We start from the raw sequence: 22702 nt of genomic DNA on the forward strand, positions 1-22702 counted from the left end.
TGCTTTCTATTCTACAACTCCACACACCCCCCCCCCCCCCCAAAAAAAAGGAAAAAAAAAACAAATACAAACAAAAAGCAAACACATTCCCTTGTATTTGTATAATTGTGTTTTCACCCATTCTTTCATTTCAGAAATTTAATTGTCTTTTGGATTGTTAAAACTTTGTTTTGTCACATGACCAACTCTATTTGATTATAACTCAGACTAGTAAATAGGGAATATTAGGTGTTTATATATTCATAAAAACCCAATGCCTTTGCCTTGCCATATGATAAATATTTGGGCCATCTAAAAATGACTTTTTCACCGAGATGTTTAGGAAAACTCACCTTCAAAACTATTAGAAAAATTGTGAAATACTTTGGCAAAAAATTTGGTTCAATAAAAATTAAAATCATACCTGAATTGATTTGAAATTAGAAAATTAGTTTCTTAGAGCATGCAAATAATTTGGGAAATTATTGTAATTCATTAAAAAAAAACATCCATACTATAAAAGGTTATTGCAACTTGTTGCTTCAAGAAATCGCTCAGCGGTCCTTCGAGTGCCGTAACCTGCAAAAGACCCTGGGATGACAAAGGAGAACCGGTGTGATTCCGGCCCAGGACTCTCCGATGCCTAAGTTAGATCTCTCTGAATAAACAGATGAATAGTAGTATTCAATATGAATTAAGATATCCTTTGATGGGGCTGTGTACCTTGCCTTTTATAGTAGAACATGGCGGTGTGGAGAGTCCCAGTTCATGTAGAGTGTTTGTCGTAGGTGATAGAGTCCTTAAGTAGCAGGATTTATCCTTGATAGGTTGTCTTCCCGTGAGACGTAATGTCACGGTAGACCTGGTAGTCGTCTTCCTGAGAGACTTAGTGTCATGATAGACTTGGTAGTCGTCTTCCTGAGAGACGTAATGTCATGGTAGATTTGGTAGTCGTCTTCATGAGAGACGTAGTGTCATGGTAGACTTGGTAGTCGTCTTCTTGAGAGACACAGTGTCCTTGATAGACTTGGTATCCTTGATGGATAGACCTATCTACGTGGTAGATGAGGTTTCTGGTGTATGAGTTCGTTCAGACTACGTGACTTGATAGGCGGTGGCCTAGAATCCTTGCTGATGCGGTCTGTGTCTTATTGATGGCGGTGGTTGCTGCAGTGTTCGAGGGAGACTGTGCCCGGGGATGACGTGCTCGAGGAATACGTGCCCGAGGTCTTCGTCCATGTTTAGACCGCACCCAGGCAGTCCGCACTCGGGGTGGTCCGCGCCCATCTCTGATCTGTGCCCGGGGGTGGTCCGCGCCCAACGTTGATCTGCGCCTGGGTCTGATTTGGGTCAATTCTCTCCTGGATTGGCCTGCTTGGTTCTGGTCCTGTGCTGGCTCTCTTTCTTGGGTTAGGACATGTAGCAGTCCCTGATTGGTCAGGGTGATTTTGGGTCCATCACAACTACTTTGTGAATGATATGGAAAATGAATTGTTTTGCCCACAAAATTAAAATCTTTGCGCAACCTCAATAGAATAGTTTAACAAATGTCTGGTTTTTATCTAAATTGTTGAAATGTGAACATTAATACTTGAATCAACCCATCTTTCATTATATGCCATATTCTTTCTTTTTCTTTCTTTAGCTGAATTTTGACTACTTACAAAATTTACAAATCAAATTAAACACAAAAATTTGCACCAAAAAAATCATACCAAACTTTTTAGTGCTTGGAAGTATTCCCAAACCCAAATTTGCTAACTAAGCTACCGTAGTGGGCAAGTGAGGGTGGGGTTTGTAACATTTGAAGAAGGTTGACTATGTGAACTGCACCTACTTTAGTTGTTGTAGGTGCATGATAAATGTTGTCTCTTGAGAAATTCAAGTTTAAATTTGAGAATTTAACTGATGGACTTTAGAGCTCCTATTTAAATTTTGTTATTTGACAATCTGGCCTAGCCAAGCTGCATCTCTAGATTTTTAATTTATATATAATTGTATATAATTTGAAATTATTGGGATGTATATTTTTTGAGTTAATATATACTTCAATTTCCAATTAAATTGATACATATTTTTGGCCATCCAATTACTCTACACTGGAAGATGCTACTAGCTCAACTAGTAAAGTATTGGGCTTGTTTTACACTTGTACCCAAAACTAAATATTGATTATTGTACCCCTTTATACTTGGGTGTTAGGATGTAAGAAATGCAAACACATTGATTCTATTTGGCAACATCTATTGTGTAACAATCCTCAAAATCTCCCCATAAAGATGCAACTTTGACCTGGTGAGTCAGAATCTAGTTGAAGCCTATTTGAAAATTTCAGAGCTTACTTTTGGCTAAGGTTGAGAGTAAATCAAGCCCGGGTCGGGCTGGCCAACCTGACCCTCGAGATGACAGAGCGCTCTCTCATTGGCTGTTGCTCGCATGTGGCCCTTGCGCTCTCCCACAAAGAACGCTCTCCCACAGAGAGCGCTCTCCCCCAACCCAGACAACCCAAACTTTTGTCCCCAAAAGTAACCTGAATTCCCGTATTACTTTCAACCCATCTCTTGCGGGAAAATTATCCTCTTAGGTTCCTTGTCCGGTACAGTTCACTAGTGTCTATAATAAGAGGGGGTGGACCGCACCCGAGCAGTGTATTCGTGCAAGGGATAAAGTGGTCATTTTCGTCTCTTATGAGAGGAATCATACGAATTGTACCGGACAGAAAACTTGAGAGGATAAAGATCCGTCCATTGCGCCGCACACAAAAGAGCAAAAGGGGTGACCATGACTCCGTGACACGGTGAAGTGGCGATAGCAACATACAAGGCGGAGTGCGTACGTCGCACCTGGCACATTTAAGCAATCCTCACTTGCTTAATTTTCATATGATTATGCCTTCAGTTTTCTCATCCCCGTTGAATTTATTAAATTATTAGAATATTAGTGCCCCTTCGACTCGTAACAATGGTTCCTCTGTCCCTCTCATAATTCATTCTTCACAACATCCGCTTCTACAGAGCCCCTTATTGGGGACGTCAAACCCTAACCCTAAAATCGTCAGAAGCTTCAGCTATGGCGATTAAGCAGCTTCTAACCCTAGCTCGCAGGTCTCAAAAACCTTCGTTTTTATCCCCTCGTTTTATGCAACCCGTTCGTTCTGCCTCTAATGCTCCTGCGGTTGCGACTTCACTATCACCTCCAGCTCCGGATGTCATGATCTACGATAGACGTGCAGAAGAAGTTAAGGCGAAGCTTAAGAGTTTAGAGAACCCCGATCCTCGATTCCTCCAGCACGGTTCTCCTCATCCGGTACTCGTTGATCACACGAAGATCCTATCGGCGCCTGAAACTCGCTTGACGACTCTACCCAATGGTCTCCGTATTGCAACGGAGTCGAACCTCGCCTGTCAGACCGCCACGGTTGGTGTCTGGATTGATGCCGGGAGTAGGTTTGAGACTGAAGAGACGAACGGTACTGCGCATTTCCTTGAACATATGATCTTCAAGGGAACGGAGAAGAGGTCTGTGAGAGTTTTGGAGGAGGAGATCGAGAACATGGGAGGACACTTGAATGCATATACTTCTAGAGAACAAACCACTTATTTCGCTAAGGTCATGGCCAATGATGTGCCGAAGGCACTTGACATTCTTGCTGATATATTGCAAAATTCGTGCTTTGATGAGCAGCTGATCACCCGCGAGCGGGACGTTATTCTTCGTGAGATGGAAGAGGTGCGGAAATTATATTGTGCTTGTTACCTTTTTCATATTTTTTGATGAAGCATTTTTTGGCTTCCACCTCAATCTCCACACCAAAATAACTAAATTAATTAATTAATTAAAAAAAAAAGAAAAGAAAGAGCTTTGTTTCCTGAAGGATGTTTCTTGGTGTCAAACATGATTTGCTGTGAACTTGCTGATCGGTTATCTTCTCTCTTCTGCTTAATTTGTATCCTAGTGACATGGGCGGCTTGATGGTATCTGTCATTGATGATTTTACATTTTTTGCATTTTGAAATGTTCGGACTTCTGGATGGTTCTCTTAATTTTGCTAAATCAATGTAGGAGTAATGAAGCACTGAGTGGATTAATTGAGGATGTTTATATAGATGTGGAAACAGTAGAAAGATAGGATACAATGAGTTGACCATACTCCCGACTCCAATAGGTAAAAACATAGAAGAGAGTGGTTGAGGATGGACATCCAATAGATGAAAACACAACAGGTCTCTACAAAGAGTAGAATGCTGAAAGAAGGCATAATATGTCTACCTTTCTTACATTTGGATCATTTGGGAGGAGCGTAACGCCACATGTTTAGAAATTGTATGAGATCACGTCAGGATGTGTATGATACGATTATTGGAGGACCGCTAGATGGATGGTGACCTTAGAGGCCTTCAAGGCATATCTTTGGACTTTTTCCTGAGGCATTGGTTTGAGGTGGCCTCATCAACAAGACAACAATCACGTGCCCCACTGTTCAGCACACTTGGAGCCCTCCTCCCCCAAATTCCTTAAAACTAAATATGGACGGGGGTTCTTTGGGGAATCCCGGACTGGTGGGGATAGGTGGTGGTGTTAGAAATGCGAAAGCCCTATTGGTAGCACCGACTCTTCTATTGCAAAGCTTAGGGCTTCCATACAATGCCTTAAGCCTGCTATCTCTAAGCTTGCCATACGACTCTTCATGATGCTTCCGGTGGCCCTTGGATGAACATCTCGTCAGATAAGCTAAGGCCTTACTTGCTCAAGGAAGATGATCCCTTTCTTGGAGACTTGAACCAGCAAATTCTTTTGCTGATCAGCTAGTTAAGAAAGGATTAACAGGGACAGTCTATTTGTGGGATTACAAGCAGTTATGTAACTTTTTTTAATATATTCTCTTCCGGCCTAGGCCTCCCACATGTCTGTGTGGGAGCCCTGTTATGATCTTGAACGAATATGCATTTAAATTTGGCATGGGATCAATTTGATTCCAAATAGGATGGATGAAGCCTAGATGATGTTAATTTTGTTAATTCTGTTCTCTCTCTTGCCATAATACCCTCCAATATTTATACCCGACAAATTTAAAGTTTTTGTTGTTAGGTGTGTTTTTTTTCTGTTGTGATATTAGCCATGACTGTCTTTATTCTTTAGGTTTCTGTGAATGGTTGAGTTCTTATTAGCAGTTCCATGTCTTTTTTTTCTCTCCAAATGGTGAGTCTCACTCAGATAGCTTCAATTACATATTTATCTTGTTTTTTTTTTTCTTTCTATTTTTAATAAGTTTCTGTTATTCACCCCTACAAATAATGATCCAAGATTGTACATGTGATTATATTGGTAATTGAGTTATATTTATCTAACTTGTCCTACAAAAAGGGCCATTGCTTGGAGCCTTGGAGCAATGGTATTAGGTTCAGGCTGCCAAGGTCAGATGACCGGGGTTGAGTCTTGAGAGTGGCCACTTTGCACAAAAGATGCCGAAGGTTAGGACTTGGAACCGTCTCCAAATTCAGCCCTTTGAGGACCCTGCATAGGTGGGGACCAATTCTGGGTAACGGCCCTCTAACTTGTCCTATGAAACACATTCTTACACACACAAATAAAAAATGAAAGAAAAAGATCTTGAAGAATCTAATTGCTCATATTGTTTGGTAGGTAACACGAGTGCAATGAGTTAAATATTAGGGATGGGGGTCTGTTTTTGGGTTTTGAGGGGTGCTAGGGCCTATGGTTCTACCAAATTGTTAGGCTTTCTTAGGATATTAAACTATTTATGGACCTTCGTTGGTGAAACCAAAAAATAAATTGGACAAGTTAAATTGTCTAAGTCTCTGATCAGAGTGCTCAGTGTGTGGCCTAGGCGTCTAGGCAGATTTTTTTTGAGTCTAGGCGACTGTTGCGTTAGTGGTATTGAATGCTTTAGTGGTATCAAACTAGGTTTGACCCTTATTTATGCCAAATATAATTTAAGTAAACTTAAGACCTTATTCATAAATAAACAAATACCCTCCTATTTGAATCCAATAAAAATAGTTTAAAAATAAATTTTCAAAAGAATAAAAAGTCAACCCCCTAGTTCAAGAACAGAAGTCGGATTTTCGGTGGTAGGTGAAGTTTTCAACTTTCTAATGCTAGGTTTTTTTCTCATATCTTAAAATTCCATAGATCTTAATATGGTAAAACATTGCTAAAAACCGAAAGAGCTGTAAATTATTCATTTGTTTTGATATCTAAAATAAGATTTTCATTCAAAGCGATTTTGACAGCATTCGCTAACACCAAATAAGGTTTGACTAGAACATAAGTCCTTCAATATAAGTCAGATTTAATCAATATTGGAGTTGTTGGAAAGCTGGTTTTGGGCTCCACTTAAAACCAGAAGTCTCGTGTAAAAATCTTTTGACCAGTCTAACTTCTTAGAGAACAACAACATTTCTCTAAATTGAGAGAAGTTTAATTACTTATAGATAAGATCATATTTTCTAAGAACAGTATAAACCAATTGTATGTTTTGATTGTTTTAAACTTACAACAGCTTACTTCTTCAGTTCTGCTGTCTTCTAGTTCTATGTTGATTTTTGATGACTTGATGTGGCTTAATATTGATTTTTGTTGACTTGATGTGACTTAATGTTGATTTTTCGATGATTTGATGTGGCTTAATGTTGATTTTTTACAACTTGATGTGTAATTCTTGATGATATAAGGTATATATTGTAGCATACTAAATGATGTTAGAAAAGAAGGGAAGTAAACATAACTTGGGCGCCTTGGTTGCCTAAGCTCTTAGGCAATCCTCCACCGCCTTGGGTCGCCCTGCTGCCTTACAACTATGCTCTGTTTATCTTGCTGAGTGCTGGCAGTCATAAGCATGGGTTTAGGGATCGGTATCTGATCAGGCAGAGCGGCAGTCCCCGGTCCCGATCTAAGAGCGATCCCGTATTGGTGGATCGGTACAAATGTCTAAATTTAGTGGTTATTTGCAGGCAATGACATTATTCATTCTGTCTCTCTCTTCCCTTTACTGAGAATGGTGAGGGCATCAGTTTATGGTATATTCTCTTGTAAGAAAAATGTGGCATTTAAGTTCTGTATATTTCAAATCAAGAAAGTTATTACCTTTTCTAATTCTTTCAAAATAAAAAATTAATTCAATGATGTTTCTGCTGTTCAATTTTGATAAGATTAAATCATAAGATATCTTTTTGTTATTCTTTCTTGTAGGTGGAGAAGCAAGCCGAAGAGGTTATTTTTGACCATTTGCATGCGACTGCATTTCAATACACCCCCCTGGGCAGAACCATCCTGGGACCTGCTCAAAATATCAAGACAATCACGAAAGATCATCTTAAGAATTACATTTCCACTCATTACACAGCTCCAAGAATGGTACTTAAGTTTAGTCAGTGAAGGAACACCCCCCCCCCCCCAAAAAAAAAAACACTGAACTTTTTGAATTCATTTTCAGAATTATTCTTTTTATTGGATCTCTATGTCAGGTTATTTCTGCTGCTGGAGCTGTCAAACATGAGGATATTGTTGAGCAAGTGAAGAAGCTTTTTACAAAGCTATCTTCGGATCCAACCACTACTTCTCAGTTGGTTACAAAGGAGCCGGCAATTTTTACTGGTTCTGAGGTATGCTAAAAGTCAGTTTTATGTTCAATCTAGTACGTTTGTGAATATTGGATTTGTCAAAATAAAAGAAATGCAGAAAGTAATTTCGATAAGAGGTTATTGGCCCCATTTTTTATCCTTCTGGTATGTCTTCCTCCTAAATCAGGTTCGTATAATTGATGATGATGTTCCTCTTGCACAAATTGCTGTTGCATTTGACGGCGCATCATGGACGGATCCAGATTCAATTGCATTAATGGTCATGCAAGCTATGCTGGGTTCATGGAATAAAAGTGCTGGCGGAGGAAAGCACATGGGGTATGTATATTCTTAATTTCCGTGTATTCATGTCCCCCCGCCCGGTGTCTCTGTAGCTGCTTAGTTGTTTTGTGAATCTGTGAGCAGTTCAGAGCTTGCTCAGAAGGTTGGCATAAATGAAATAGCAGAGAGCATGATGGCTTTCAATACAAACTATAAGGATACAGGACTGTTTGGTGTCTATGCTATTGCCCAGGTGAGGCCACTTATATTTTGCCTATTCGATAGTATTGAGCATATTATTTTGTTTGGTGAATTTTGTAATGTAGGCTGCTTTTTTATCTCTCTCTCTCTCTGCTTTAATAAATATTAGAACTCTGAGCAACAACAATAACTCAGCCTTACCCCAACTAAATGGGGTTGCCTACATTGATACTTGCAAGGACAAAGTATTAAAAAATAATAATAAAAAGAAAGGAGCACAACAACATCAACAACAACTCAGCAATATCCCACCTAAATGGGGTCGGCTACATGGATCCTTGCTCTCCAATCAGCTCTATTCGAGTTTATACTTGAGACAAGGCTTAAACTATGCATGTCTTTCCTCACAACTTCTCCTAGGGTCATTTTAGGCCTGTCCCTAGCTCTTTTAGAACCATGGTTCTTTTTGTGGAGTTCAACTATTTGGGTGAAGTTAATTATTTAAAAAAAAGGCGAAGTTCATTTTCATTCTGCTTTGTAATGTAGTCTGCTATTTATGCAATGTTGTTCCTGATATTACTTCTTTTTGTAAATAATAAATTGAGTCTTGCATTTTCCTTCAGCCTGATTGCTTGGCTGATTTGTCACATGCAATTATGTACGAGATAAGCAAGCTATCTTATCGGGTTTCAGAAGCTGATGTTACACGTGCTCGTAATCAGGTATTATTCTTGCCTTGAGTGATACTTGATTGCTTATATTTGGGCCTTTTTTCCGTTAGTTGTACCAATTGAAGCTCATCACTCTGTCCTTGATCGGCCGATCGTTATTGTGATTGTTATGATTTCTGCAGTTTGGGTCAAAAAAGGTTTTTTTGCTATATCATTTTGTTTGAAAGCAAGGATATCTTTAAATGATAAATTTACTATTTTGGTTTTGCAGAGGCATATTCAGTTGCTAATCTTATTGAATCTTGTTTAGTTTTTGAATCTTGCCGTCCTATGTTTGATGAAAATGAATATGTTTCTTTTGTTTGATTAAAAAGATTATTTAGTTTCTCTTGCTTCTACTTTGTGCCAGAATGATGATAAAGGACGTTTGAACTTTTGTAGCTGTACTATGTCATCTTGTTGTTATAATTGTGCTTAGAAGACAGTACTTTTAAATTGCAATATTTGGCTTCTCTATTGGCTTTGATTTGTTTGGAAGTCTTTGTTGGCCTTGTTGAGTTTAACAATGCAGCTGCTGCTGTGTGCTCCCCCGGCCCTTCCTTTTTTTGATAGTAACTTACTAGCATCTGCATCCCTTTCATTGAACATTCTTGTTTCCTTCCGTAGTCCGTAACTTTGACTTCCTTCTTAAGTCTGTCATTACATCCCTTGTTTCTGTTGCGAAACTTGCTGGAAAGATTTGCAGATTTACAGGCTTTTAACTCCAAGTGAAGCTTGCTTTGGCGTAGTTCAAATTCGATCGAAATTTGACCGATATCTGGTACATATTTGGTTGGCCATTTTGAAATTCATATGACCATATTTTGTCCTGAAACTTCAGGGAGTCCCTTATTAAGCATCTCTAAACATATTTGAACCTTTAGATTGTAAAAGAAAACACTCATGTTTGTCTTTGGACCCTAGGTTGTTATTGTACGTTGTATGTTTTAGTATCCTTTCTTATATATCCTATCCTACACATAATTTAGTATTAGAAAACACGACATTCCATAAAAGCAAATGGAATATGTATTAAGCATCTCTAAACATATTTTGAACCTTTAGATTGTAAAAGAAAACACTCATGTTTGTCTTTGGACCCTAGGTTGCTATTGTACGCTGTATGTTTTAGTTTTCTTTCTTGTATATCCTATCCTACACATAATTTTGTATTAGAAAACACAACATTCCATAAAAGCAAATGGAATGTGTATTAAGAATGGAGAAAAACAATCTAATAGTACATCGATGTCAAAAAGTGTCATCATGGACATTTAACCCCTACGTCGTCTAACATATAAAAAATTGAAGGACAACCACTAAATATTTACCCTTTTTTTTGTAAAAATTAATTTCAAGAACAAGAGTATACCTCTGTATAAATCTCTGTCAAATATGGCAAATCACCGATGTGGATGCGTTGTAGACTTGTAGTAGTCCCCAACACCTTTTTCCACCAAGAAATATAGGTGATTTGGAAACAAATATGAAATCTAGGGTTTTCCGGGTCGCCCCCTTCTTACTGTCGCAATGCAAGACACCAACGATCAACCCATTTCATTGGAAATTGGGATTTTATAATACTGTTTGGCCAAAATGTTGGGAGTCTTGGGACAGTACCTAAATTATGCATTCCTATCGAGTTAACATGGGTTTCATTTCGACACTTCTTGAAACCAATTTTTTTCCCCGAAATTTGGCCATTTTGACAGAAATCTCAAACAATTTATTTTGGCATCATCTTGATTCAGCCAGTTATCATCATCATTGTCAACTATAGAGCCTTGAATTCTACAAATATATGGTATAGCTGCCCTATACTTCCCCTCTTACTTGGTGGCCATATTTTCTGCAGGAGTTTATGTTTCAAATTTCCTTGACCACTAATAATTCCCTCTCTTTGGTCTTCTCCCCAGAGACTTTTTCATTTTTGCACACTCCTCTTATTGGTGCTGTTAGTGGTTTTGTTTTGCATATGATTAAATGATCTTCAGTTGATTGTCCTCATTTATTTACTCCAGTTACTTATTGGCTCCATCATATCTCATTCCTGCGTTTTAACAAAAATTCTTGATGCTTGGTCTTGATTTTTGTCAGAAGTCAGAAACAGAACACATTCAAAACTCATGATTTAAGTTCTTCCTGGTTATGCAAACGTGTAATTTTGCACTCTTTTTTTGTATTTTCTAATTTCTATCATTATCAAGTAGTTTTGGATTCAAATCTCCCAAATTGAAGGTATTCTTTGAAGGTAGTTATGATACCATTGTTGAAATCTAACTTCTCTCCCCCGTCCTTCTATTTTATAATTTTATTATCTAGTTAAGAAAGATTAACCGTTGGACCATTATCTTCTTTTAATGTCTGTAAAAATAAGTGGGGGGATCAAGGCTTTTCATGTCATTCAGGATTGAGTGAATGACCTCCTCACTATGTAAAATATATGACACTAGTTGACGGATGGGAGATGGCATTGGACCTGTCTGTTCATATCCTACCTTGGTGAACTTACATATGATGGACTAGCTGGGGTCTGGAAATTGAATATCCGTATCTTACCCATTCCAGCATCTTTTAAGTTTACTTGCTGTTGCTTTTTATGTATGTGTGGCTCTTTTGATGATGTTGTTAATGTTGTAGTGAACATTATAGCAACTTCTGATGCTGACAAATCACTTTCTTCCCTTTTGATTTAATTGTGAAGTCATATTCTGTAAATTGTATACCCATGAGCACTTACAAATGTGCTATTTTACAGTTGAAATCTTCTCTGCAACTTCACATTGATGGAACCAGCCCAGTTGCAGAAGATATTGGTCGTCAGGTATAATTTGTTTCTTTAAAAACTATAAGTTAAAAAAACATGGATTAGTAAAGGAAAACATCTACGCAATGTTAGCTGACTACCGATTGAATGGTGATGTTTTTAATTTCTCTTTAATTTTGCTTCCTCGTAAAGCATGAGGCTAAATAGTTAGCTATATCCAGATAATTAAGTGGATCAATCTCAGTAGGGGGTCAGCTAGGCTGTTGTCCTAGCACTATTCATTAATAAAAATAAGGGAGCACATGCCATTCACAATGTTGGCCAGTAGGCATTCGGGCTGTGTGATACATGCTAACAGGTACAGTATAGCCTGAGTATCACATGGATGGATCATTCTACTTTTTTACTAGGAAAGATTCTTGTTGAATGCATTTCCTCATCTGTTAGTTGATATCCTAGCAGCATGTGAGCAGGCCCTCCTTCCCCCGTGCTATTACTCTTTCCTTTCTTAGAGAGAGAGTACAGTTTACATTTCACCAATTTTTTGTTTGTGTTTTTATGGATCTAGAGTTAAAAAGTTGATTGGATGGGTTGGGTGTTATCTGTTGGTCCAATGTTTCATACCATAGTTTTAAACCTGGCCAAGTGGCCAAACTTCGAGAAGGGAACTATTATGTTTCTGTTTTGTCAATTTAATTCTCATGTGTTGATAAAAAATGAGAATCAAATATATAGGAAAGGTGGCTTGTTCTGGTTAAATTAGTTCAATCGGCTGTTTTCAAACTATGTTGTTGCAATATATACTTGGTAGGGATGTAAATGAATAGCCGAAACTCGTTTCCGTATTCGTGTCCGTATCCGTTTAGCACTATTCGAATCCATCCGAAAGCTAAACGGTTACGGATACGGATAGACTATAGCTATCCGAAAAGCTATATTTACATGTAAACGGATAAAATATCCGATCCGTATCCGTTTAGAAGTATCCGAATCCATCCGAAAGCTAATCGGATGCGGATGCGGATGCGGATATAGCACTATCCGAGCTGAATCCGATCTGTTTACATCCCTAATACTCGGTCCAAGAAATCAAAATTCGCAACATATAGATAGAACCTTGTATGTGGTACTGGCAGTTGTGTGAATCCTCTTAAATTATCACACTTGTTCTGCTTGAATGAATGCGCAGCTACTAACATATGGCCGGAGAATTCCAATTGCTGAGTTGTTCGCAAGGATTGATGCTGTGGATGCAAGCACAGTCAAACGTGTTGCACACAGATTTATATTTGACCGGGTAAGTATTCTGTTAGATGCTAGTAGGTGCATTTTTATATATTTGAAGTCTCAGTTATGCCTGTGCTTTATTGATCTCTTCTTGGTTTTCCATAGGACATCGCCATTTCTGCCATGGGACCCATCCAAAATCTTCCTGATTACAATTGGTTCAGGCGCAGGACATACTGGCTTCGCTATTAGGTTATTTCTTGGTTTTTGGTGATACTAATTAAATCCTCTTTTTCAGCCATCGTTAAAAAAATGTTTCATACACCCAAGCCTTTTTTTCATTCCTTTGAACAGTTTTCTCTAAAGCCCCCAGTGCTGGTTTTGTTTTTGTTCCCCTTTTTTAGGGTTCTATGTATTTGAGATGTTTTTGTTACATCTCTCAAATCGATGGAAGAGAAGAAAATAATTGTGGAGTCTTCCGATAACAACATTGCATTGCGAGATACGGAAACAATCAAGTTTCACAGATAACTTGATCTTTTTGACTTCATTTTTTGTTTCTTTTTTCTCCTACCTTTTTCTTTTGGGTGCCTGTATTCTGACTGAGAGGAAATGCTGCCGATTTTGAAGTTTAAGTTCCATTGATATTAAATGAGCCGAAATATATTGATAGGACAGTATTCTATGCTTCTATCGTTTTCATACCGTAGATGTATTCTATTGGTAAATATGGAGTATCTCAACAGACAACGTGCGTCTAATGGTTTATGTTTTGGCAGTGTAAATTTTTTTTTTTTTTTTTTTAAAAGGGGGGGCGGGGTTGTGTTGTGTTAGGGCGGGCGCGGTTTGGGGGTTGGGGTACGTGAGAGTGGGGAAGAAAAAGACTTAAATTATGGCTCTGTTTGGATCAAAGGAAATTATATGGAAGGTTGGTGAATTTTTAAATCTAAAAGAATTTTTTTTTTTTGGTAATTACACAAACCAAACGCCAATCTCACAAGTTAATCAACCTAGAAGGAAACTTTGGTAATCATTGTCCAACAAAATTGTTTAATTTACCTATGGTTTTTATTTTTATTTTTATTTTTATAATCATAATTAGTAATGGTGCTTTTTAGAACATGAAAATTAATTAGATTTATAGTTATTCATAGAGTTCAAATGATTCCTAATCTCAAGTAATCATTGTCCAACAAAATTGTTTAATTTACCTAGATTTTATTTTTATTTTTATTTTTATGCATTTCTATCCGTTTTAATCTAAACAATAGTAGGCCAACCAGTGCCAGTTAAATGATTATAAGCACTATTAGTTGGTTTTCTAAATGTGATGTAAAAGGTGTATATATAGCTTGAAGCATGGTTCTAAGTATCGGTTGATATAGATTGGTATTTTCCGAAATGTCGATACGATTTTGCATATATGAACCTGTTGTATCGACTGAACACCCCTAACTTTTAACTTTGGATCAGAGGATGTAAAGGAAAAATTTTCACCTTAACGTCTGGTTTGCTACTTTTTCGGTTTGAACTGTATTCACTTTAATGCTATTATCGTCCTTTTCTGTTTGCACTGAATGCATATTAATTCTATAACTTTCCTTTCATTTTCCATACACCTGAATATGAATCTGAAATTTGGGATCTTTGTGCTATGCTTAATAAGTTGTAGCCCGTTGTCTATGCCATATTTTTTTTAGTCCCACATCATCTACGTCATTATAGAGGGTGGACCTCAGTGCAATGGTATGGTTACTCCATTGTGATCTAGTGGTCGCTGGTTCAAATAAAAAAATAGTATTTTCTCGAAGTGAACAGGGTAAGACTGCATATATTATGACCCCCCCCCCAAACCCTGTAGTAGTACAGTGGCGTGGCGAGCGGTGAGAGCCTTGTGCGTGCAGTGGGTATGCCTTTGTTTACATTATCTCTGTCATTATAGCTGCCTAACAGGCTAACAGCATTAACTCATGCTTCGCAGTAAAGTGTAGGATCATTTATTGTAAAGAATAAAGTTAATGAATTTGTGGAGGTGAGTGATTTCTCAAATTACAAATCAATTTCATGAACTAATGGTCAGCTGAGCTGAATCTCAACTAGTCTTAAAAGGCATTATTAACCAACGAACTTGAATATTAATTCCCAAGAATTCGGCGACAAATCAAGGCTGCAAGGATCCCGATGTAGTTGCAGTATTATGTTCTATATATAGATGATATAAAATAAAAATTCTAAACAAGAACATTAAGGAGATCTGAGGAACTTCTCCAGTTCTCTTTTACCTCTAAAATTAATTCTGATATGGTGTGTGATTTAGTTTACTAAAAATTCTGATCGAGAACTCTTGGCCTTCTAGATCTCCTAATTGAAGGATCCTCACCTATCTTATTGGTCAAATTTCATGTCTTAGAACAAAAGTTCATTCACAGATAAGTGTTTTCGTGATTGACATTCAATAGATCACACGTAGTTGAAATTATGACTCCCGTCCTTTGTTCTAGGAATGTCCGGAATGCCATAAAACTTGCAAACTTGTGTGTGAAACACCTCAACAAGTGGGTTCTCACCGCGGTCGTGCTGATTCCTCATCCCTTTACTTTATGTTAAAAGTCTATATAAAAGTGGGGAAAAGGCTGGGTAGTGGACACGCTGCCAGGGTGCTCAACATGTGTCATCCTCTCTCCTCCCTTTTTGGAAATGACCACGTTGTTCTCTTGTGTTTAGACCTATGATTGGTGCATGCCGCTAGCTTATCGAAGCTGACGGCATGCCCAACCTTTTTGCTTATGCCATATTGAGCTCCTCTCCAGGGAGCCCAACACCCAGGGAGTGCTAGGGGGTATCTAGCCGTTGGGTTGTGCTGCACACAAACCGATGGTTGAATAGACACGCACCGGGATGTGTGCAGGATAGCCCAACCGTTGGATGCCTCCCTAAGCACTCCTTGGGTGCTGAGCTCCCTGGAGAGGAGCCAGATGTTCAACTAATCATATTGAAAGTCATAATCACTCTAAGGGCGAGTGTTCTCTGTTAAGGAGCGGAGGGTGCACTAGCATCTTTCTGCTCCTTTTTAGCTTCTGGGCGAAGAATCATTTCTTATCGAGAGGAGAGAGACAATGAGTGGGTGGTGCTAACGCACCTGATAATTAATGGACTGAGTTTTCCTTCACCCATAGTGAACCTAGAATCTCTTCAATTAATATCTTTTTATTGCTTTACGATTGGATGGAATCCTTTGGGACTCCAAGGGCACTTTCGAACTTTGTCTAATAGAAGAGTAATTATGACTCTCGATTATGAGAGAATCTCTCTTTCACCGTGGGGCACTCTATTTAGGAAAATAATCCTCCAAGTCCCTAAAGTTGTGCAGTGCGACAGTGTTAGGTGGAGATATCGACACGTGGCAACTTGGACATCTAACGATCTGAGCTCATTGACTTATGTTGAGCTCGGACCGTTGGATGTCTGAGCTACCACGTGTCGATATCTCCACCTAGCATTGCCGCACTTTACAACTTTAGGAATTGAAGAGGAATTTTTTTTTTAGTAGAAATTGGAGAGGATTAAAATCCCTCTATATGATTGTAAATAAAGGGTGGTGAAGTAAGTGAATTAGTGAAATCACTTTTATAATATACCTAAAATTCTTACCTATATTTCTTTACTTTGCAATCAAAGTATAACATCTCACTATTTACCAGTTGATAGTATAGGGGAAATGACATCTTCTAATAAAAAAAAGGCTTGTCGGATCTTCTGATCACAATGACTAACCCATGTACTACTATGTGACAAATAATGAAGTATTATCTTTCACTAAGACACAGTGACGAGAAAGAAAAATTAATGACACAATAATGATTGCAAAAAATTCTGCCTCTATATAAATTTGATTCCCTTACAACCAATGGAATGTCTCCACAATTAAATCAACCGAGTACCGTTGGCCAACCGAAAGAACAAGCTGAGGTTGGAGGGAAATTAAATGCGTCTTTAGAGAGAGAGAGAGAGAAGGGTGCGTTTGTTTTCTACTTTTGTTTGTTAGTTAGGGCCACTTGGAACTAAGGAGTTGGAGTCAATATTTTCTTCGAAGGTATCGAAGAGAGGAACAGAGACGAAGAATTGTATTCGTTTTCTATATATATTTCTAAATTGAACCTCATTTGTTTTAGGTTCAGATTTCCTTTAGATCTTCTCTTCTCTTCTCTTCTCGGTTTCATCGATTCTCTCTCCCTTCCCACGCCATTTTCCTGAATGCGTGATCTGGAGATAGAATCGATTCAGAGCGATCTCCTTGATTTATTCGCTTCTCTCTATTTCATTCCTTAATCAGTTTCCTGAGGTTTAAAAAATCGAAGCTTCTATTTATCAAGTGCTGTTGTTGATTTGATTGCATTTTCTTGTCGGTTCGTCAATGGCATCTTTCTCTGTATCCTGCCCCAACTCTTCTGCGTTTTCTGTCTGCGGATCGCAACCACAGAATCCGAAGCAGTCGAAGGTCTCCTTCCTTCCGGCTTCAACATTAACTCCACCATCTTCGTCATTGCTAGCTGGATCTTCGGCGCTTCTGAGACTTCAGGTTGGTTATATACCACTCTCTTGAATTTCTAGTCTCAATAAAGTTGCAGTTTGTAGTGGTCACGGTAGCTGATGTTGCTTTAACTTTTAAGATTGAGATTGTTCTAATGTTCTTCAAAACTTACGTATTCTTTCTACTATCTATTCTCGTTGGAGGATATTATACTTGTTCTGATTAGACTGCTTCTTGCTTCAAGTTATCAGAATCATTATTTAATCAATATGATAAGAGGCATAGCAAGTTTCTACAGTTAATTCTTCGTTGTGTTCTAATTTTAATGATACGATTACGTTTTCCACAGGGGCCTTTGCGGAGCCGATCAGCTGTTTGCAAGGTAGGGTCCCAGCTCAATGAAATATTTGGTGGTCATTTGAGTATACCCTGTTTTTTGATAAATATGTTGAACTCTTCTAATTAAAAGACAATTTCCAGCCCTATGAATTAATTCCTATTACTTCAGAAGGGTTTATTTTGAATTTTCCCTAGGGGCGTACACCATTTTCATTTTTTTTGTTTCAAATAAAGGAGGGTGTGCTCAAATCGCTTCCTTTTTCCTTTATTTTATTATGAAGTGCTGTCTCTTGTTTCTGCTAAATCTACTTCTACATCCAAGGTTGCCATTGAAAAATCATCAAATTCTGCTCCCGTACTTGAGACCAAGTTGGAAGTTCCATCCTTACAGCCAAAAGATGAGCCAGGAGAGCCTGCTCCCCAAAACACAGTTCCAGATGCATCATCCATTTCCGCATTCATGGCTCAAGTTTCCGACCTTGTGAAGTAAGGGGCATTCTACTTAACTATTGTTGTTGTTGTTTATTAGTTACTCCTACAGTCAGTCTTTCAGTAAAGGGTGCATCTTGTTGTCACCAAAATGGTGAGTGAGAAATTGTAACATTTTGATTGCCCTGTGCCTTATTCCCAAAAGTCATTAAATGTAGGGATAAAAAAGAGTTTTCAAAATAATTTGAAGGTAAAATGATGTACACACCAGCGGGCTGTAATGGAATCTCGTACGCAAACACGTTTTTAGAAATAGGATGTGGTAGTTTGCATCTCTTCATTCAATTGACTGCCACTGCATCACCCGCAATCCATTTCTGACTTTTCCAAACCAAAACTGACCACCACCACCACTTGCTGATACTGCCTCTGCTACCATCACTTCCCCCTCTTCACTCTCCCCACTCGCCCTTTTCCTCCTCCCCATCTCTGCAGATCCATAAGTACCAAGAGATTTCAACCTTTTGTTGTGTGCTTCCAACTTTTCTAACCACCTGCAATTAGAATGGTTTCCCGGATCCTCACGTCCAATGCTTGCCTAATTTCTTATTTGTCTTCATAGGAAGAAAACAATGAGAAGAAAGCAGGAGAATAAAGTAGGAAAGGGCACAATAACCTCAAGGCTCACGTTGAAAACAATGGGGGTACAATTACAAGCAATGACAACCAGTTTTCCCTCTCCCCTGGTCCACCTGCTCCCCCCCTCTAGAGAGAGAGAGACTTGTCATTATGCCATTATCAAAAGCTACACATTTTTGCGAGTAGGCATGTGAAATGTCAGGATTTAACCCCATTGAAAAATAAGTTGTTATACAAAAAGGGGAAAAAGGTAAGATTCGTTTATACACTGCTAGCGTATAGATCCCTCTCCCTAATTTGAAAGTGACTTGTCACTATGTCATTATCAAAAGCTACACATTTTTGTGAGTAGGCATGTGAAATGTCAGGATTTAACCCCATTGAAAAAAAAAGTTATACTAAAAGGGGAAAAAGGTATGGTTATGACTTTTTTTTTCACCAACCTTGGTTACAACAAAATTGTCCCTTTAGTAAATTGTTACCTTTCAACGGTGACCATGGATCAGGGTTGAACTATAGTTCATTTAGAATTGATATCACTTCCTCTGGGCAGGCTTGTGGATTCACGAGATATTATGGAGCTTCACCTGAAGCAACAAGATTGCGAGCTCATAATAAGGAAAAAAGAAGCTTTGCCTCAGCCTCCAGCTGCACCACCTGTTTTCATGATGCAACCCCCTTCACCTCAAGCTATGCCATCTCAACTGCCAGCACCTCAGTCTTCTGCTCCCAGTTCTCCTGCTCCAGCAGCCCCTGCCCTACCTGCTCCTGCGAAGAAGAGCAAGTCGTCTCACCCACCTATGAAATGCCCCATGGCTGGAACCTTCTATCGGTCTCCTGCACCTGGTGAACCAGTATTTGTGAAGGTAAATGGATTTGTTTTTTGTGTCAATTTATTTTGTACGTTTACAAGTACTCATTCATGGATGGGGTCTTTATATAATTTGTCCACATATATAATTTCTTTCACTTGGTTCTTCAGGTTGGAGATAAGGTCAAGAAAGGCGAGGTTGTCTGCATTATTGAGGCCATGAAACTGATGAATGAGGTTGAAGTAAGTTTCTCACTCCATCCATCTCTTCCTCAAGTAAATTCTACTGGATCTGCCCTTACAAACAAATTACATATAATGAGGAAACAAGTTGGTTCCATGCTATAAAACCGTTAATTTCATAATTACTAACTTATACCTTTAGGGATCTCTACATAGTATCATGTTATAGGAATGCATGTTAAAGATGTATTTATTCGTATACAAACACACATGCATGCGTGTGCAAATAGCTGAAGGTTGTAAGAAGATGCTACCTGCCCTGTGGACACTTGTACAAAAATTTGGAGGAAGAAAAAACCAAGATCAAGACATTCTTGTTTGGTTCAAGAAACTGAAAGATTAGGTGCTCTCACTCTTTCGCACACCCACACACTTTTTGTTCTCTCTTTTTTTTCTTGGTGCATCTCTGATGACCAGAAAAGGTCAATATTTTGTTGGCTGAAGGATTCAGATACACGGTGTACAGCAGCATGGTAGGCCCCTGAAATTTGACATGTGGCCATCCAAAGGCTTCCCTATCTGTCCAACTGTTGGAGCAGCTACATTATTCCTCTATGTGGCTCCAATCAGGTGGTCATCCTGGGTGACCCACCATAAGTTAATCTAAACGGGAACTTAGTTGTCAAATTGCATGACCCTATTTGAACTGTAAAGTGCACATGTTTTTGACTTTTCCTACTGTTTCTTAGCCACCAAAACATGGATTTTTTTTAAGGGTGTGACTTCATTTATCTGTGTATGCATAGTGGTATGACTTCATTTATCTGTGTAGCCATAGTACATTTGGGTTGAAAAGAATTTCATGGGTAGATGTGTGGGCGCCTGTGATGTTTACCATTCACAGGGCTGCTGTGGCATATCCAGGATGTCCAAATTATAGGGGACACTCTGGATTGTTGAAACTTACACTTTCTGTGTCAACTTGATTATTCATGATTATTCAAAGCATTTGAGAAGATTTTTATAGGGCTGGGCAAAGCCATAAAAAGCTTCAACTGGGTTCTGCTAATCAGTTTTCACTATTGTCATCTAATGAAGTAGAAATGCCCCTGTTATTCCTTCCAATGACTGCAAAGGCCTCAATAATGGGGCTACCAAATGCACAGGATCTGAATTTTGATTCTCCCTTTCCTTTTTCTTGTGCCAGGCTGATCAATCAGGAACCATAGTCGACATAATGGTCGAGAATGGAAAACCAGTTAGTCTGGACATGGTATATCTTTCTTGCTTCTGTCTGTGTGCTTTGCTCATGCTCTTTGGGCATGTTTTATTTTTCCAATTTAGCTTCGTCTTTCCTCATATTTTCTATGTTTCTCCTTGCAGCCTCTATTTGTCATTGAGCCTTGAAGTATGTGAAGCATCGATGAGTTACAAGTTGGTACTCAATTAATAGGTTTTTTATTCCAGCCTGAAATTTTTGCCCTTTTCTTTTTCCTGGTTGGTTGGATAGAATTTATATTTCTCATACCTGTATTAATCAGTTAATAAAGATCACATATGCTAAAAAAAAGTTATTTTTCTCAATCAAACTAGGGATTATTTATTAAAACATCATTGTAGATCTTTCTGAAATGTAGAACTGTATCCCAAGAAACATTTACGGAAGGAGTTTGTGTCTGGATACTATATGTGGTTGGCTATATACAAACAGCACTCAGATTACCACACGGACTGAAATGGTTTTTAATTTCTTTGCTCTATGCCTATAGCTTCAAGCATATGGTCTTCACCAGAAATGGATTCATTTTGCACCACTCACCGAAACACAAATAAATCTATTATCCTTGTAAAGAGGCATTTTCATGCACTATGTTTTAGTGTCAGATTTTTTTCCTTTTTGGCCCCTCTTAAACAATGGATACTAAGGTGTTGGATGGCAAGTACAAGCATGCTTAGTGGGGGTAGTTTTGAAAAAAAATATGTTGTTTTAAGTGCCAAAATGGTAGTTTTTCTTGGCCACCTGAAAAACTAGTGTGATATTATAGTTATAGAAGGGGGGAATTGTTATTAACAGGGCAAAAAGGTAAAGGTGAGTTCCTTTAACAAAGTGAGCTGATAGGATGAATCTGTTCTCTTTATAATTTTGAGACAGAATTAGGGTATAATATTTGGAGATCTGCAACGCTTTCGATGTTATGTTCTATGTTGTGGATGTTGTGATTTTGCAGAAGAAAGTCAATGTATCTTTCTTTTTTCTTTGAAAAATTATAAGATTAGTCAAAAATGAGTTTTACTTAATCAAATTACCCAAAACAGTGCCTGTTGCTTTACCCACATATTTTTTTGGCATTTTTGACCTCCAACTTCCCTCTCTCATTCTTTCTCTGGTATTTGCTTAATGGGGTTTGATTTTTTGTATGGGCGCTAGATTGGGCCAGCCTAATATAAGATAGATAAAAGGGTTTGATTTAATGCGTTCCATCAGTTTTGGAGTTTTTGTTGTATTAGTCAAGTACCTAACACTCTTCTTTAAACTTGAATTCCAATGGGAGAAATCATCTTTCCCTCTTCCCCTTTACTACACCGTGATCAGCATTGAGATTGAAAGCTGAACCCTCTCTCTCTCTAGTATTCGTTCTCTCTGTAAGTATTCCCTCCGCAAATCTCTTGCTCACTTTTTGATCTGTCTCTCGCTCGACCACATTTAAGAATGATTCAAATAAAAGGAGCCCGGCCAATAGGCCAGGGCTGGGTGCGTATTCTCAGCATGTAACCTTGAGCTTACCCATAAGGCCATAAATCTGGGAGGACTTTTGCCTCATCCATTAGGTGACGATTTCAAAGAAATACGGATAAAAAAAAAGATAGAGAAACCCAATTTAATTACAATCAATCAATTATCTCTCTCTCCCCAGAGATCTACCACAAGGTCTCCGCCGAGTGAGGACAGAGGTGCATTTTCACCGCTGTGTACATACAGTGACCCATGAAGGTGGTTACCTCTCACACATACGTGCAGGA

The 22702-nt window shown here is 38.5% G+C and overlaps 2 protein-coding genes across 6 annotated transcripts; both read left to right on the forward strand.

Annotated features, from left to right (window-relative positions):
• Window positions 1–2945: 2945 nt before the first annotated feature.
• On the forward strand, window positions 2946–13052 carry LOC122654311 (probable mitochondrial-processing peptidase subunit beta, mitochondrial). The gene is made up of 9 exons (XM_043848350.1): window positions 2946–3708; window positions 7192–7356; window positions 7467–7604; window positions 7750–7901; window positions 7989–8097; window positions 8669–8767; window positions 11514–11579; window positions 12712–12819; window positions 12915–13052. Exons 1-9 carry the CDS (start codon window positions 3049–3051, stop codon window positions 12999–13001), a joined length of 1584 nt encoding a protein of 527 aa, XP_043704285.1. The 5' UTR covers window positions 2946–3048; the 3' UTR covers window positions 13002–13052.
• Window positions 13053–16964: 3912 nt separating this feature from the next.
• Window positions 16965–21548, forward strand: LOC122654313 (biotin carboxyl carrier protein of acetyl-CoA carboxylase, chloroplastic-like). 5 transcript variants are annotated; one of them, XM_043848355.1, is made up of 8 exons: window positions 16965–17328; window positions 17630–17662; window positions 17942–18105; window positions 19241–19553; window positions 19670–19741; window positions 20889–20954; window positions 21065–21115; window positions 21275–21548. In XM_043848355.1, the coding sequence occupies exons 1-7, from the start codon at window positions 17164–17166 to the stop codon at window positions 21086–21088; spliced, it is 837 nt and encodes a 278-aa protein (XP_043704290.1). In that variant the 5' UTR covers window positions 16965–17163; the 3' UTR covers window positions 21089–21115; window positions 21275–21548. The 5 variants fall into 5 exon arrangements, with proteins under 5 accessions (XP_043704290.1, XP_043704291.1, XP_043704292.1 ...); XM_043848356.1 differs by having other exon boundaries at window positions 21319–21548; XM_043848357.1 differs by having other exon boundaries at window positions 21065–21092.
• Window positions 21549–22702: the final 1154 nt, after the last annotated feature.

This window comes from Telopea speciosissima, chromosome 3 (assembly GCF_018873765.1).
Source record: "Telopea speciosissima isolate NSW1024214 ecotype Mountain lineage chromosome 3, Tspe_v1, whole genome shotgun sequence".
NCBI classification, from domain to species: Eukaryota; Viridiplantae; Streptophyta; class Magnoliopsida; order Proteales; family Proteaceae; genus Telopea; species Telopea speciosissima.

What these genes read in the sequence shown, in the direction of transcription:
- LOC122654313 (XM_043848355.1), top strand. Translation starts at nt 17,164, where the DNA reads ATGGCATCTTTCTCTGTATCCTGCCCCAACTCTTCTGCGTTTTCTGTC. An exon ending in CAAGTTTCCGACCTTGTGAA is followed by an intron (nt 18,106 to 19,240) that starts GTAAGGGGCATT and finishes TCCTCTGGGCAG; the next exon opens with GCTTGTGGATTCACGAGATA. An exon ending in AACCAGTTAGTCTGGACATG is followed by an intron (nt 20,955 to 21,064) that starts GTATATCTTTCT and finishes TTCTCCTTGCAG; the next exon opens with CCTCTATTTGTCATTGAGCC.
- LOC122654311 (XM_043848350.1), top strand. Translation starts at nt 3,049, where the DNA reads ATGGCGATTAAGCAGCTTCTAACCCTAGCTCGCAGGTCTCAAAAACCT. An exon ending in GTGTCTATGCTATTGCCCAG is followed by an intron (nt 8,098 to 8,668) that starts GTGAGGCCACTT and finishes ATTTTCCTTCAG; the next exon opens with CCTGATTGCTTGGCTGATTT. An exon ending in TTACACGTGCTCGTAATCAG is followed by an intron (nt 8,768 to 11,513) that starts GTATTATTCTTG and finishes GCTATTTTACAG; the next exon opens with TTGAAATCTTCTCTGCAACT.